Source organism: Mustelus asterias, chromosome 3 (assembly GCF_964213995.1).
Source record: "Mustelus asterias chromosome 3, sMusAst1.hap1.1, whole genome shotgun sequence".
NCBI classification, from domain to species: domain Eukaryota; kingdom Metazoa; phylum Chordata; class Chondrichthyes; order Carcharhiniformes; family Triakidae; genus Mustelus; species Mustelus asterias.
In genome coordinates, this window is record NC_135803.1 from 150,248,477 (window position 1) to 150,266,172 (window position 17,696).

General features: G+C 49.3%; 1 protein-coding gene across 1 annotated transcript; it reads right to left on the reverse strand.

Moving 5' to 3' along the window:
* Positions 1 to 233: 233 nt before the first annotated feature.
* Positions 234 to 15,967, reverse strand: c3h3orf18 (chromosome 3 C3orf18 homolog). Its single transcript, XM_078210179.1, has 4 exons — positions 15,719 to 15,967; positions 11,737 to 11,762; positions 2,369 to 2,495; positions 234 to 314 (listed from the first exon to the last, which is right to left on the reverse strand). The coding sequence occupies exons 1-4, from the start codon at positions 15,965 to 15,967 to the stop codon at positions 234 to 236; spliced, it is 483 nt and encodes a 160-aa protein (XP_078066305.1).
* Positions 15,968 to 17,696: the final 1,729 nt, after the last annotated feature.

A 17,696-nucleotide genomic window follows, 5' to 3' on the forward strand; every position in this document is an offset into this window, starting at 1 on the left:
ATTTTCCACCTCCAGCCGCCTGTCTGGAACAAACCTGTTTTCTTGCCTCGTGCGTACGGAGGTTACTCAAAGTGACTAAGAATGACCAATAAGTTGGAGATCTGGGGATGAGGCGGGGTGGGGGGAGGTGGGAATAGGCCATATTCGGAATGTATATATGACTGGAAGTACATCACACGACCATGCACATATTGACCCTCTCTGTTGGTGCCTGAAGCCGGCTTCAGTAACATTCAGGCATGAATGGCATTGGCCACATCAGTGAACACAAGCCTGCTGGGCCTCTGCAATGTTCCTTGACTTGGCATCAGAATCTAGGAAAAAAGGCACATGGAAATGAGTCACTCAGCAGCGAGTCAGAATTTGCCCCCTTCACTCCCTCCTCTTTGTGTTCTGTTTGATAGTCATCCTGGCAGGCTCCAACGTTTTGTTAACTCTTAAATTACATTCCCCATCTTCTACCTTTTTCCCATATTGAGGAAGTGGTGGGGTGGTCATTTTAAACGTCGTTTCTTTCAATCGCATTTCGAGTTCTTTGACCATCAAATTCACAACAGAATCTGACCCGTACAGCGCCCGCCTCTGCAAGCTGACAGCCAGAATGTTCAATGTTCCACTGACAGCCATGATATAGAGCTGGGACCTCAGTTATCCCAGGAATATAAATTTATTGGGGATAAACATTGTCTTTAGGAACACAGATAGGCTACTATGTTATTCAACCCCTCATGTCTCGACCGCTCGTATATTTCAATCTCTAAATCTTACCGCTCCTGCAAAGTTCTCGCCGTTTAGAAAATACTTGGATCTATCTTCACTCTGCGTCCAAAGCGAATGACCTCATTCTTCCCATGGGCAATACCGTCAGTCAGTGATTGGGAATGGGCTTCCCACTTTTACAGCTCTCTCGACCTTCCACCTCACTCAATATCAGGAGGGATTAAAGGGGGCGGCAATTTCTAACATTCTACCCTGTCAAGCAAAGGTGAGATACACCCCACTGTAGTTTGACCGAAAAAGGGTGTTTCAGCGAGTCAGATAATGGGATTGACTATGACACATCTCATTAACTCAATAGATGGTTAACCCTCCTTCATTGTCAACCTAAATTGTCAATCCTCACTGCCAACCCTCATTACAAACCCTCACTGCCATTCCTCATTACAAACCCTCACGGCCATTCCTCATTATAAACCCTAACTGCCATTCTTCATTACAAACTCTCACTGCCAACCCTCACTGCCATTCCTCATTACAAACCCCCACTGCCATTCCTCATTACAAACCCTCACTGCCATTCCTCATTATAAACCCTCATTGCCATTCCTCATTGCAAACTCTCACTGCCAACCCTCACTGCCATTCCTCATTACAAACCCTCACTGCCAACCCTCACTGTCATTCCTCATTACAAACCACCACTGCCATTGTTCATTATGAACCAACACTGCCATTCCTCATTACAAACCCTCATTACAAACCCTCACCACCATTCCTCATTACAAACCATCACCACCATTCCTCATTACAAACCATCACCACCATTCCTCATTACAAACCCTCACCACCATTCCTCATTACAAACCCTCACTGCCAATCCTCATTACAAACCCTCACTGTGATTCTGCATTACAAATCCTCACTGCCAACCCCCATTGCTATTCCTCATTACAAACCCTCACTGCCATTCCTCATTACAAACCCTCATGGCCATTCCTCATTACAAACCATCACTGCCAACCTCCACTGCCGTTCCACATTACAAACCCTCACTGCCAACCCCCACAGCCATTCCTCATTACAAACCCTCACTGCCAACCCCCACAGCCATTCCTCATTACAAACCCTCACTGCCATTCCTCATTACAAACCCTTACTGCCAAACCTAACTGCCATTCCTCATTACAAACCCTCACTGCCATTCCTCATTACAAACCCTCACTGCCATTCCTCATTACAAATCCTCACTGCCAACCCTCACTGCCATTCCTCATTACAAACCCTCACTGCCAACCCTCACTGCCATTCCTCATTAGAAACCCTCACTGCCATTCCTCATTATAAACCCTCACTGCCATTCCTCGTTACAAACTCTCACTGCCATTCCTTATTACAAACCCTCACTACCAAACCTCATTGCAAACTGTCACTGCCAACTCTCCCCATTAAACCTGGCACACATGGGGAATGACCACTGAGATAGGGTGGCAGGTTGCAGCCTCTGATCATGCCCAAGCAGCCGGGGGCACCTTCCGAATGGGTAATTTGATGAAAGTAAAGAGCTGTTGCCAGAGTTGTCACCTCACTGACTGACACATGCCATGGAGAGGGTGTTTGAGTTGGTATCTTTCTTGGCGTGCCTCCTTACCTTGCTCTGGGATGTTTGTGAAGCCGTCTCCCGGCCGTGATCAAGCAGCTCCTGCTCCAGCTCATCCTGCTCCTCACCGGGGTCAAAGTTGTACATGGGCATCAGCTGATGACGTAACTTTTCCAGCCTAACGGGGAGGCAAAATACATCAGAAAAGCTCCATTTAAAGGCAGTTTCTCAATAACTGACAGTCCCTCTGACGTCACGGTGAAAGAACCATGCCAGCATTATACCTTTCAAAAGGTACCTGGATTTTTGTCCAAGTGTCAGCCTCAGCTTCCTCGTTAGTTAATTAGCACAAGGATCTGGAGGTGAATTCTACAATCTAGTTCTGTATGCTCTGCTCTCCAATCAAACCTCCAGGTCACAGAGATGCTACAACTGGCATCAATCCCCCACCCCAAGGTGAGGGGGAACCAGGCCACTGCCTAAAGGCTTCTGCTGCAGAGTCGGGACATTCTTCAGGGTCGGCCAGCCCACTGATACTCCCTGCTTAGGCTGACAGGTGAAGAGTGGGCACCAAGATGGGGTGCTGGAGGGCAGCTGCCAGTCCTGCAGCCAGCCTGGCAGTCGGCCTGGCAGTCATGCAGGCAACCTGGCAATCGTGCAGTCGGCCTGGCAGTCATGTAGTCAGCCCGGCAGTCGTGCAGTCGGCCTGGCAGTCATGCAGTCAGCCCGGCAGTTGTGCAGTCGGCCTGGCAGTCATGCAGGCAACCTGGCAATCGTGCAGTCGGCCTGGCAGTCATGCAGTCGGCCTGGCAGTCGTGCAGTCGGCCTGGCAGTCATGCAGTCAGCCCAGCAGTCGTGCAGTGGGCCTGGCAGTCATGCAGTCAGCCCGGCAGTCGTGCAGTGGGCCTGGCAGTCATGCATTCGGCCTGGCAGTCGTGCAGTGGGCTTGGCAGCCAGACTAACACACTACGGGAAGAGAAAATGGGAGGTCGGAAATGTTACAACCTTTAAAATGTATTTGGATGAGTTCTTGAAACATGGTAACATTCAAGGATATGGGACAAGTGCTGGAAAATGGGATTAGCGCGACTTTAGTGGTAATTATTGTCGGTGCAGATTCGATGGGCCAAAGGGCATTGTCTGCGCCGTACGACTCTACGCCTCGAATGCTGACTTTATAACGTCTAAGTCTGAAGTTTCTTTTTCCAAGCTTTTTAACCATCAGACACATCCCTCCATCTCCAAAATTCGGATAACCCAGACTCCATCTTCTGTACTTGTTGAGTTACACTGACTCATGGAGAGGTCGCTACATTGAGGAATTAATTGCACTTTACAAGGACGTCATTGACTATAAAACACTTTGGGATGTCTAAAGATACCACAATCAGTGCACATTTTGTTTTCCTTTCTCTTTTCTTCCATCTTTTTCTCCCTTCCTTCCTTCTCTTTCTTTATCTTTCATTATTTTTTCTTGTTCCTGTATATTTGCCTAAAAGCAGTGACGACTGCACCTCAAGAGTTAGGCATTGTCAGGCATGGCTTTGTGGCTCCCATCCTCGCCTTCGAGTCACTAGTTTCCTGGGTTCAAGGCCTACTCAGGACATGAGCACCAAAATCAAAGCTAATGATGCAACACTGAGGGAGTGCTGCACTGTCAGGAGGGTTCGCTTTTGAATGGGACATTAAACCCAGGTCCTGTTTGCCTGGTTGGTTCGATACGGAAGATCCCATTGCACTATTTTGAAGAAGAGCAGTGTTCTCCCCGGTGTCCCGCCCAATATCTATCCCTCAATTAACATCACAAAATCGGATTAACTGGTCATTGTCGCATTGCTGTTTGTGGGATCTTGCTGTGCACAGATTGGCTTTACATTACGACGGTGACGACAGTTCCTTCATTGGCGGCAAAGCGCTTTGAGATATCTGGTGATCGTGAAAAGCGGGATTTGGAGCAATTCTCTGGGTTTTTTTCCCTTTCCATGGACTTGAAGCATTGGGTGAACATTGCAAAGAGCGAATGAGGCGCTCTATAAATGACAGGCCTTTCTTTTCATCTGTGTGGTACTCCATCTAGTGGTCTGGCTGAGTAGTGTTCGAGCTGAACCTGTCTGCTGGCAGACATTCCTTATCTGCTTTCCTCGTTCCCTATCCGATTCTCTTCCTTTGCTTTGCTCTCTCTTTCATTCTTCTGTCTAGTTGAGCATTGATTGATAAATGCGTTGACTGGCAGAATGCTCGACCACGGTAGGAGTGAGTAGGGGAGTGGACAGGACACACTAGGGGTTGACTTTAAGTCTGCAAAATGGGTGAGCTGCTCCACCTCCCAGCCCCAGTTCCGCAAGAACGTAAAATAGGGCGCGATGATGCCCAGAGTCCGACATCCTCATGCCAGTCTCCCAGTCTATGGAAGACAAGGCGGTGTGTGCAAATTGGCAGCCCTCCACCATTTTCAAATCACTAATTAACAAGCCATGAATGCTTGACAACAACACGGTTCCTCACAGCGCCTGGGCCCTGGGTTCAATTCTAGCCTTGGGTATCTGTGTGGAGTTTGCACGTTCTCCCCGTGTCTGCGTGGGTTTCCTCCGGGTGCTCCGATTTCCTCCCACAGTCCAAAGATGTGCGGGTTGGGTTGATTGGCCGTGCTAAATTGCCCCTTAGGGTGGAATTTTACCATCCCGCCAGCCACCGGAATTTTAGCAGGTGGGACATGGACCATGCAAAGATCCGTTGACTTTGGACGGGACTTTCCAGCCTTGGGGGCGAGCACGGCCGGAAAAATCACACCCTTAATGTCAGGGAGATTAGCAGGGCAAATATGTAGGGTTACAAAGATAAGGCCTGGGTGGGGTTGTTGTTGTTCTTCCTCATGTCCCCTCTACATCTACTGCCACTTTTCTTCAATCTATGTCCCCTGGTCCTAGACGTCTGATCAGTTGCACACAGACTCACTGAGAGTGGGAGTGAGTGAACCTCTCAGTTCCCATTCACTCCGTCGAGACCAGACCAAAGAATTAGCGGGAGATTATTGTATGTAATATACTGGGGTGGGGCACAGTGCTTAGCACTGCTGCCTCACAGCGCCAGGGACCCGGCTTCGATTCCTGGCTTGGGTCACTGTCTGTGTGGAGTCTGCACATTCTCCCCGTGTCTGCATGGGTTTCCTCCGGGTGCTCCGGTTTTCTCCCACAGTCCAAAGATGTGCGGGTTAGGTGGATTGGTCATGCTAAATTGTCCCTTAGTGTCAGGGGGACTAGCAAGGGTAAATGCATGGGATTATGGGGATAGGGCCTGGGTGGGATTGTGGTCGGTGCAGACTCGATGGGCCGAATGGCCTCCTTCTGCACTGTAGGAATTCTATGATACCCCTGCCCTATTTCCTTTTCCAATGATGCTCTTGGCCCTGACTGGAATTTTACCCTCAGACCTGGGCTGGGGGGGGGGGGGGGGGGGGGGTGGAATTTTACCCTCAGACCTGGGCTGGGGGGGGGGGGGGGGGGGTTACAAAATACCTCCCAGGCATTGCGAGGATGGGGAGGGGGACACTCAGCTGGGTCTCCACCTTCCTGCCCCCTCCTCCCCCACCCGTGGTCTCCCTTTTCCCCCCCTCCCCAACACCACCAACCATATAGCTCTCAGCAGTTAAAATTGGGGGTTAAAGTGTTAAGGAATAAGAATGATCTTTAAACGATCCCACATTTATTGTTTTGAAGTCTTGACTTCCAGCCCTAATTTTAGCAACAGGAACGAATTTCTCCTTTCATCTTCAATGATGTATGTTCATGAATGGAGGGTGACTGAGGTGGGGGTTCGGGGGAGAGGGGGGGGGGCGCGGTGCTCAGCTCCAGCCCGAGGAAGTGTAGGAGGCCACGCCCTCTCCCTCTCTTATCTTGGCCAGCACTTGTCCGCAATTTAATGAATGGATCCACAGGGGGAGGAAGGAGAGACAGAGCTGAGGGCTGGCCACAAGTCACGGCGGTTTCTGTGGTCGATGATCCCCGTGCGAGCAAGTGTCACATCGGCAAAGCAAACTCGGCAAACCACAGGGCACCAGGGACGAGGATGTCTCATTCACTGTGGCCTCTGCGGGTGACGGGTCAGAGAGGAACCAAGGAGCAGCTGCACTATTTCAGTTGGAGGTGAACCTGGCCTGGAGACCTTTCGGATATCCTGTCAGCACCGTTTGTGAATGAGACGTTAACAGCCAGAGCCTGGCCAATGCTAAATCCATCTCTAACCACAGCGTCAGGGAAATAAATATCTCAGAGAGAGATCTGCTTTTAATAAAGGCCCCACCATTCATATCAAACTACCTTACAAAAGACATTTATTTTGTGCAGCAACAGATGGAGAGGTTAGTGGGTGGAAACGCAATACCGATGAGAGCATGAGCTTTACTCTTAGATCCTTGGGACAACCTCATCAAAAGGCTGGAGTTCTGATCCCAGCACCAGCCGCCAGATGAACCCAGCTGCCAATGTTGGGCTTCCTAACTTGGCAACATCTTCCTTTGTTGCTCCAGAGCTGTTTACCCAATTCCCTGGGCACCGAGTGCCAGGGAAGAGAGGTGCCCCTTTCTTTCCTCAATCGCTGTGCCCATTTGCAGCAAGGCCTGGGTGGCTATCAGGCTTGGACTGATAAGTGGCAAGCGACATTCGTAAGTGCCCAGGCAAAGATCAGCGCCAACAAGAGAGAATCCAACCATCTTCCCTTAATATTCTACAGCATTGCCAACACTGATTCCCCCACAATAAAGTAAAGCTTATTTATTAATCACAAGTAGGCTTACGTTAACACTGCAATGAAGTTACTGTGAAAACCCCTCAGTCGCCACACTCCGGTGCCTGTTCGGGTACACTGAGGGACAATTTAGCACGGCCAATCCACCTAACCAGTACATCTTTGGACTGTGGGAGGAAACTGGAGTACCCAAGGAAACCCACGCAGATACGGGGAGAATGGGCAAACTCCACACAGACAGTGACCCAAGCCGGGAATCGAACCCGGGTCCCTGGTGCTGTGAGGCAGCAGTTCTAACCACTGTGCCATCGTGCTGCCCATCAACATCCAGGGGTGGAGGATTATCATTGACCAGAAACTGAACTGGACCAGCCACATAAAAACTGTGGCGACAATATGGCACAGTGGTTAGCACTGCTGCCTCACAGCACCAGGGACCCGCATTCAATTCTGGCCTTGGGTGAGTGTCCGTCTGGAGTTTGCACATTCTCCCCATGTCTGCGTGGTCCGGGTGCTCCAGTTTCCTCCCACAGTCTGAAAGACGTGCTGGCTAGGTGCACTGGCCGTGCTAAATTCTTCCTCAGTGTACCCGATCAGGCGCCAGATTGTGGCAACTCGGGGATTTTCACAGTAACTTCTTTGATGTATTAATGTAAGCCTATATGTGACACAAATAAATAAACTTAAACTTAAACTTAGGTCAAATGCTGGGAATCCGGCAGCAATTTCTGACACTCCAAAGCCTGTCCATCACCTCCAAGGTACAAGCCAGGAACGTGCTCCACTTGCCTGGATGACTGCAACACTCAAGAAGCTCAACACCATCCAGGACAAAGCAGCCCACTTGATTGGCACCACATCCACCATCTTAAAAATTAACTCTTTCACAATGCAAACTGGCAACTCGGGTGGATCTAGCTGTTACAAGGGGGCATAACTATAAGGTTCATGGTGGGAGATATAGGAAGGATGTCCGAGGTAGGTTCTTTACTCAGAGAGTGGTTGGGGTGTGGAATGGACTGCCTGCAGTGATAGTGGAGTCAGACATTTTATGAACTTTCAAGCGGCTATTGGATAGGCACATGGAGCACACCAGGATGATAGGGAGTGGGATAGCTTGATCTTGGTTCCGGACAAAGCTCGGCACAACATCGAGGGCTGAAGGGCCAGTACTGTGCTGTACTGTTCTAAGATGAACTTCAGCAACTTGCCAAAGATCCTGTGTCAGCACCTACCAAGCTCACAATCTCTACATCTAAGAGGACAAGAGCAGCAGATACATGGGAAGACCACCATCTGCAAGTTCTCCTCCAAGCCACTCACCAACCTGACTTGGAAATATATCGTAAGAAGTTTAACAACACCAGGTTAAAGTCCAACAGGTTTATTTGATAGCAAAAGCCACACAAGCTTTCGGAGCCTTAACCCCCTCTTCAGGTGAGTGGGAATTCTGTTCACAAACAGGGCATTGTGACAGAGTTTGTGTCTTTATATGCCCTGTTTGTGAACAGAATTCCCACTCACCTGAAAAAGGGGCTTAAGGCTCCGCAAGCTTGTGTGGCTTTTGCTACCAAATAAACCTGTTGGACTTTAACCTGGTGTTGTTAAACTTCTTACTGTGTTTACCCCAGTCCAACGCCGGCATCTCCACATCATGACTACCATTGGAAATATATCGCCATTCCTTCACTGTCGCTGGATCAAGATCCTGGAACTCCCTCCCTAACAGCACTGTGGGTGTACCTACACCACATGAACTGTGGCAATTCAAGAAGGTAGCTCACCATCCCCTTCTCAAAGGAGATTAGGGATAGCTAATAAATGCTGGCCTAGCCAGCGATGTTCACATCCCGTGAATGAACTACTTTCAAAAAATCCTCATGTATTGTTGATTAGAGTTGCCAACTCTGCCCGGAGGTATTCCTGGGGGTTTCATCACATGACCTCCTGCCACTAAGTGCCCCACCCCCTCACTCTCCAGCCAATGGCCATCCAACTCGTTCATCCTCACAGCCTTCCCACAGTGAACAGATTCCTCCTTACCTGATTGGACGATTCTTGATCGTCAGTCAAACAGCCTTTTACCCATCTCCAAACATGGAGGGTTGGCAAGCCTACTGACGTGGCCTTTCCCGAGGAGGAGGGAGTTTGGCCTGTGCTGGAGGTTGATTGCTATTGGTAAACCTTGCTGTTCAGTGACTGACACTGGGTGAAGGCAGGATTGGCTGATCTTGACATTCCTCCATCTTACATCCCCATGACACTCTCGCAGTCAAATTAGTGCATTCCTGGCTGAAAGAAAATAACCACTGATAGAGCAGAGGGAATGGGGATTGAGAAGCAGTCTGGTATCAGCACAGAAACAGGCCCTTCGGCCCAACCAGTCCATGCCGACCAGGGTGCCCTTCCAGCTAGTCCCAATTGCCCGCATTTGTCCCATGTCCCTCTAATCCTTCCCCATCCTTGTACTTATCCAAATTTTTTTTAATGTTGCTAATGTACCCGCCTCAACCACTTTCTCTGGCAGCTAATCCCATATCCACACCACCCTCTGCGTGACGAGGTTGCCCCTCAGGTCCCTTTGAACTCTTTCCCTTCTCACCTTAAACCTATGCCCTGTAGTTTTTAATTCCCCTTCCCTGGGGAAAAGACTATGTGTGTTCATCTTATCTATGCCTCTCGTGATTTTACACACCTCAGTAAGGTCACCCCTCAGTCTCCTACGATCCAAGGAATAAAGTCCTCGCCTGGCCAACCTCCTCCTATAACTTTACAATGATATAAAGGCACCACTCAGTCATAAGGAATTGGGTAAACACGTTGTGGCTTCATTTATTATGTGTATCTGAGCTCTGTTAAAAAGCAGAAGTGGAACTAATCCTGGATCGCATGACACACTTCCTTTCTAGTGACGTCATGCTGCAAACCCTTAAAAGTATATTACATCAGAGGAAATGGGGAAAGAGGAGTGCACAGAAACATACACAGATAGAAAATAGATGCAGGGGTTGCACCATTTAGCTTTGAGTCTGCTCCGCTATTCATTTTGATCATGGCTGATCATCGAATTCAATATCCTGATCCCCCCTTCCTCCCATATCCTTTGATCTCTTTCGGCCCCAAGAGCTATATCTAATTTCTTCTTGAAATCACACAATGTTTTGGACTCAACTACATTCTGTGGTAGTAAATTCCACACATTCACCATCCTCTGGGTGAAGAAATTTCTCCTCACTTCAGTTCTGAAAGGTTTATCCTTTATCCTCAAACTATGACCCCTAGTTCTGGACTCCCCCACCATTGGGAACATTCTTTCTGAATCTATCCTGTCTAACCCTGTTAGAATTGTATAAGTTTCTATGAGATCCCCTCTCACTCTTCTAAACTCCAGTCAATATAATCCTAACTGACTTAGTCTCGCTTCATTTCACAGGCCTGCCAGTGCCAATGGAGTAGAGGAATATAAGAGCATAAAAAAAAGGTCAACTTGACTGATGGCATAGTGGCTAGCATGACTGCCTCACAGCACCAGGGACCCAGGTTCAATTCCGGCCTTGGGTGACTGTCTGTGTAGAGTTTGCACATTCCCCCCACCTCTGCGTGGGTTTCCTCCAGGTGCTCCAGTTTCCTCTCACAGTCCAAAGATGTGCAAGTTAGGTGGATTGGCCATGTTAAATTCTCCCAAGGTGTATTGGTTAGAGGAATTAGCGGGGAAAATATGTGGCATTACAGGGATAGGGCCTGCGTAAGATGCTCTGTTGGAGAATCGGTGTAGACTCAATGGGCCGAATGGTCTCCTGCAATCTATGAGTGAGCCTGCTCCGCCATTCAATAAGATAATTGCTGGTCTGATTGTGGCCTTAACTCCATTTTCCCCCCTGACCTCCATAACCTTTGACTCCCTTGTCGATCAAAAAATCTATCTCACTCAGCCTTGAGTGCATTCAAAGGCACGGTCACCACAGCTCTCTGAGGTAGAGGATTCCAGGGATTAACTGACAGATCCGACGCTGTTTGCCTCCCTCCAGCTGCCGGGGTTCCTGAAGGCCCAGGAAACCCAGCTTGCACCAACAAATGTGATGCTAAAATGAAGGCATGCAGTCTCCTTGAAATATTTGGAGGATTGACTTACATAAGAACGTAAGAACATAAGAACTAGGAGCAGGAGTAGGCCATCTGGCCCCTCGAGCCCGCTCCGCCATTCAATAAGATCATGGCTGATCTTTTCGTGGACTCAGCTCCACTTACCCGCCCGCTCACCATAACCCTTAATTCCTTCACTGTTCAAAAATTTATCTATCCTTGCCTTAAAAACATTCAACGAGGTAGCCTCAACTGCTTCACTGGGCAGGGAATTCCAGAGATTCACAACCCTTACTACCACAGAGCGCCCAGTCAGAAATGGGTGGATTGGGGTGACTTTCTTATCTTTAAACTCCCCTAGAGAGTTATAATTCCTCCCAGAGCAATATCCTTGGCCCAGACAGCAGTCCATGGGTTAATATAAGGCTACCCTCTGGCTCATCAGTGGGGAGCGCAGAGTTAAGACAGCTGACTGGCTGTGGAGCTCCCTCCCCCCCCCCCATTCTCAAATGGCTCGCTGTGCCAAGAAAGTTACGATAACCAGGAGGACTTTGCTAAACTTTTCAGAGAAAAAAAAAATCAAGCAGACTCACCTTTTCCTCTTCCTGATGTACAGGACCTGAATTCAAGGAAAGATTACTCATTAGTGTCCATGTGGCAACGGCAAAAATAATACAGAGCAGAAACTTAATACTGAAGAGTGGCGAGGAAAGTGTGACCGCAGAAATCATAGAAACCCTACAGTGCAGAAGGAGGCCATTCGGCCCATCGAGTCTGCACCGACCACAATCCCACCCAGGCACTACCCCCACATATTTACCCGCTAATCCCTCTAACCTACACATCTCAGGACTCTAAGGGGCAATTTTTAACCTGGCCAATCAACCTAACCCGCACATCTTTGGACTGTGGGAGGAAACCGGAGCACCCGGAGAAAACCCACGCAGACACGAGGAGAATATGCAAACTCCACACAGACAGTGACCCAAGCCAGGAATCGAACCCAGGACCCTGGAGCTGTGAAGCAGCAGTGCTAACCACTGTGCTACCGTGCCCCGGAGCGGAACATGTGGAAATCTGAAATAACAGCAGAAAATGGTGGAAAGTCTGGCCAGGTATGTCACCGTCTATAAGGTTGTGGAGATGCCGGTGTTGGACTGGGGCGGGCACAGTAAGTAGTCTCACAACACCAGGTTAAAGTCCAACAGGTTTATTTGGTAGAATGACCTTTCGGAGCGCTGCTCCTTCACCAGGTGAGTGATGAAGGGGCAGCGCTCCAAAAGCTCTTGCTACCAAATAAACCTGTTGGAATTTAACCTGGTGTTGTGAGACTTCTTACCGTCTACAAAGCCAGGCTCATGCTTCAGGTGGGAGGCCGACACTAATCTCTTAATTAAACATTGTGCACCCAAGTTACGGGCATAAAATAGGCATAGCAATTACCAGCTAAGTTAGAGTCATTCATAGAATCCCTACAGTGCAGAAGGAGGCCATTCGGCCCCTCAAGACTGCACTGACGGCAATCCCACCCATGCCCTATTCCCATAAGCCCACATATTTACTCTACTAATCCCCCTGACACTAAGGGGCAATTTAACATGGCCAATCAACCTAACCTGCACATCTTTGGAGTGTGGGAAGAAAAAGGAGCACCCGGAGGAAACCCACGCAGACACGGGGAGAATGTGCTGACTCCACACAGACAGTGACCCGAGGCCGGAATTGAACCCGGGTCCCTGGCGCTGTGAGGCAGCAGTGCTAACCAACACCCCCCCAACCCCGACAGAGTTCCAGGTCATTACCTCTCACTGTGTGAAATTGTTTTGTCTACTTTATCTCAACCTGTCACAACCCATGCACCTCTCTCAAATCTCCCCTCAATCTCCGTTGCTCCAAGGAGAACAACCCCAGCTTCTCCAACCTAACCTCCAATCATTAAAATCCCTCCTCCCTGGAACCATTCTGCTATATCTTCTCTGTAGCCTCTCAAACACCCTCATATCCTTCCTAAAGAACTGAATGCAATTCTCCACTTCTGGCCTAATCAGAGCTTTATAAAGACTCTCCATAACTTCCCTACTTGTGTACTCAAGACTTCTATTCATGAATCCCAAGATCCCGTATGTTTTGCTCCCAATTCTCTCCGAAAGTCCTGCTAACTTCAAAGTCTGTGCACATAAACCACCCCCCACAAAGGTCCCTCTGTCCATAATGGGTGGCAGGGTGGCACAGTGGTTAGCACTCATTGTTGCTTCACAGTGCCAAGGACCCGGGTTCGATTCCCGGCTTGGGTCACTGTCTGTGTGGAGTCTGCACCTTCTCCCCGTGTCTGTGAGGGTTTCCTCCAGATGCTCCGGTTTCCTCCCACAGTCCGAAAAATGTGCTGGTAAGGTGCATTGGCCCATGCTAAATTCTCCCTCAGTGTAACCGAGGGGGCGCCAGAGTGTGGCGACGAGGGGATTTTCACAGTAACTTCATTGCAGTGTGAATATTAGCCTACTTGTGACATTAATAAATAAATAATACACTTTAGAATTGTGCCTTTAACTCTATAATGCCTCTCCCCTATCACATTTGGGTAAATAAATTGGCCAGGATTCTCTGTCCCTTCACACCCATCTGACGTTACAAGCCAGGATCGAGAATTTGGCGCTCAGTCAAATCTCTGTCCACTGTCGTGGGTCCGGAGAATCCCGCTGGCGTGACCAGCCAGAGAATCTCACATATCATCTCACACTTCTCAGTAATAAACTCCATTTGCCTCCTCTCTGCCAATTCCGCTAGCCTACCTTTGCCATGTTACGGTCAATCAGGTCCCATCCTCAATGTCTGCCAAACCTCCAAGTTTAGGTATCATCCGCAAATTTTGAAATGTTACTCTCTATTCCAATCTCATTATCTGAGATTCTCATTGCCTCAGAATTCCTTTGGAGAACAGCCAGAACGAAGAACAAAGAAAACTACAGCACAGGAACAGGCCCTTCGGCCCTCCAAGCCCATGCCAATCATGGTGCCTTAACTAAGCTAAAAACAAAACCTTCTGTCCTTACTCGGTTCGTATCCCTCTATTCCCTCCCTATTCATGAACCCATCCAGATGCCTATTAACTGTTGCTAATGTGCCTGCTTCCACCACCTCCTCTGGCAGCGCGTTCCAGGCACCCACCACTCTCTGCATGAAAAACATCCCCCCGCACATCTCCCTTAAACTTTCCCCCTCTCACCTTGAACCTGTGCCCCCTTGGAATTAACACTTCCACCCTGGGGAAAAAGCCTCTGACTATCCACCCTGTCTATGCCTCTCATTATTTTGTAGACCTCTATCAGGTCGCTCTTCAGTGTCCACCTTTCCAGTGAAAATAATCCCTAGCTTTTTCAACCTCTCCTCATAGCCAATGCCATCGAGACCAGGCAACATCCTGGTGAACCTTCTTTGCACTCTCTCCAAAGTTTGGTAGCCAGTTGTGGTGACTCTGGATGCCACATGTGGTGGAATGGCTTGGGAAGATTTGAGCTTACACAATGAGATACAAGTGTTAGGCAGAGCCCTTGGGACATTGATAGACAAACTGTGTGCCTCCTTCCTGGAAAGGGCTCCATGGAAAGGGTTTCACACACCTGCCTTTGACTGACTGGTGAGAAACATCAAGAGAGGCACACAGCTGGGCAGTGACGCTGGGAATGTGGGAGTGGGGAGCAGGTGGGAAGGGGCGGGGGGCAAAGTGGGGAGTGTGTGAGGAGGTGGAGGGGGGCCTGCAAAATGAAAAGAGAAACAAGAATACATAGAATGAGGTGAGACGGAAGGAAACCTGTTGACCCAACATTCCTGTGCTGGCCTACAGTGGTTAGCACTGCTACCTCACAGCCCCAGGGACCCGGGTTCGATCCTCGGCTTGGGTCACTGTCTGTACGCGGAGTCTGCACATTCTCCCCGTGTCTGCATGGGTTTCCTCCGGGTGCTCCGGTTTCCACCCACAGTCCAAAAGACACGCTGGTGAGGTGGATTGGCCGTGCAAAATTTTCCCTCAGTGTAACCTGAACAGGCGCCAGAGTGTGGTGACTAGGGGATTTTCACAGTAACTTCATTGCAGTGTTAATGTAAGCCTACTTATGACACAAATAAATAAACTTTTGAATGAGCCACGGATTCTCTGCTCTTTCCCCATAATTCTGCATTTTCTTCCCGTTCAAGTATTTATCATAGAAACCCTACAGTGCAGAAGGAGGCCATTCGGCCCATCGAGTCTGCACCGACCACAATCCCACCCAGGCCCTACCCCCACATAGTTACCCGCTAATCCCTCTAACCTCCGCTTCTTAGGATTCTAAGGGGCAATTTGTTTTTAACCTGGCCAATCAACCTAACCCGCACATCTTTGGACTGTGGGAGGAAACCGGAGCACCCGGAGGAAACCCACGCAGACACGAGGAGAATGTGCAAACTCCACACAGACAGTGACCCGAGCCGGAAATCGAACCCGGGACCCTGGAGCTGTGAAGCAGCAGTGCTAACCACTGCGCTACCGTGCCGCCCTATCCAAGGTTGAAATGGGGCAAGATAAACAAACTGACTTACCATAGCCACAGTTAACACTATAATAGTGATGATTCCCACTGGTACAAGCACCAGTCCCAGGCTTGATCTTTCAGTAACTACATTAGGCGGTGGAAGGGCAGTGGCGTTGGTACCATTTGTCACCATGGTTACCGTCTGAAAAGCCACCTTGTCTGTGACATTGTCGTGCTCCAGTTCAGGGGTCGGGCTGAGGAAGGAGGCTGCCATGTTGGATGCGTTGTAGCTGACGTCGACTATTAGCAGCGACATCCTCCGGGGTTGCTCTGGCCCATCGCCTCTTTATGCAGCTCAGCCTGAAAGACACCAAACTTCCGTCTCAACAGCATCATTGTGGCGAGGCCTCCAGCTAACCATCGCACCACCTGCAGTGATATCTGAAACATGATTAAAGGGAGGTCACAACTCACCAAGGCAAAGCAAACACTCGATAAGCAGGTCCACGGCTTACATGGTCAGAAAGTCTTCCAGACCGACCACCATCCAACATGCACAAATCCCTTTTTTAGGATTAGAATTCTGCAACTGTACAGAACCTTAGCTAGATCTCATTTACAATTCTGATCGCCACACTGCCAGAAGGATGTGGAGGCTTTGGAGAGGGTACAGCAGAGGTTTACCAGGATGTTGCCTGGTCTGGAGGGTATTAGTTATGAGGAGAGGTTGGAGGAACTCAGTTTATTCTCACTGGAACGATGGAGGTTGAGGGGTGACCTGATAGAAGTCTACAAGATTATGAGTGGCATGGACAGAGTGGATAGTCAGATGCTCTTTTCTAGGGTAGAAAAATCAAGTACGAGGAGACATAGGTTTAAGGTGCGTGGGGGAAAGGTTTAGAGGAGATGTGTGAGGCAAGTTTTTTACACAGAGCGTGATGAAAGTCTGGAATGCGCTGCCCGGGGAGGTGGTGGCAGCAGGTACGATAGCGGCATTTAAGGGGCAACTAGACATGAATAGGATGGGAATGGGAGGATATGATCTCTGTAAGTGTATGTGGTTTTACTTTAGGCAGGCATCATGATCGGTGCAGGCTTGGAGGGCCAAAGGGCCTGTTCCTGTGCTGTACTGTTCTGTGTTCTTTGTTCTTTGCTCGTTGTTCTTCAAGTGTGTCTTGGTTCACAGTAAAAATCCCTCTGTGGCCGCACCCCTTATCTTCTCCAGCCATGCAGTCTTCCAAGATATCTGTGCTCCTTGAATTTTCACCTCTTCAGTATCCCTGATTTTCATCGCTCCACTATTGGTGGCCTTGCCTCTGGCTGTCTGGGCCCTAAGCACTGAGATTGCCTCTCTAAATTTCACTGTCTCTCTAACTCTCTGCCTCAACCGTAAAGCTCTGGAATTCCTTCTCTAATCCTTCCTGCCTCTCCAAGTCTTGATCCTCTTTTAAGTTGCTTCCTAAAACATTTGGACATTGGCCATAATTATAGAATCCCTACAGTGCAGAAGGAGGCCATTCACCCCATCGAGTCTGCACTGACCGCAATCCCACCCAGCCCCTATCCCCATAACCCCATGCACTTACCCCAGCTAGTCCCCCTGGCACTAAGGGGCAATTTATCATGGCCAATGCACCTAACCAGCACGTCTTTCGGATTGTGGGAGGAAACCGGAGCACCCGGAGGAAACCCAGGCAGACACGGGGAGAACGTGCAGACTCCACACAGACAGTCACCCGAGGGCGGAATTGAACCCAGGCGCTGTGAGGCAGCAGTGCTAACCACTGTGCCACTGTGTTGCCCCAATAATACAAGTAGAGATCTGAAAACTGGCAACTCGGGGACTGAGTCTTGCTGGTTTTTGACTCGGGCACTTTGGGGCATGCTGGGTCAGATCAAGGCTTGCTCGGACCTCTCGGAGTGTGGGAAATGATAGGCACGCCACCACACTGATACAGTGACGAGCCGAACAAAGCACTAAATTATTCCTGCCCCTCCCCCACTGGGCCATCTGTCACTTGTTCTTCCGTTTTGCTTTGGCTGAG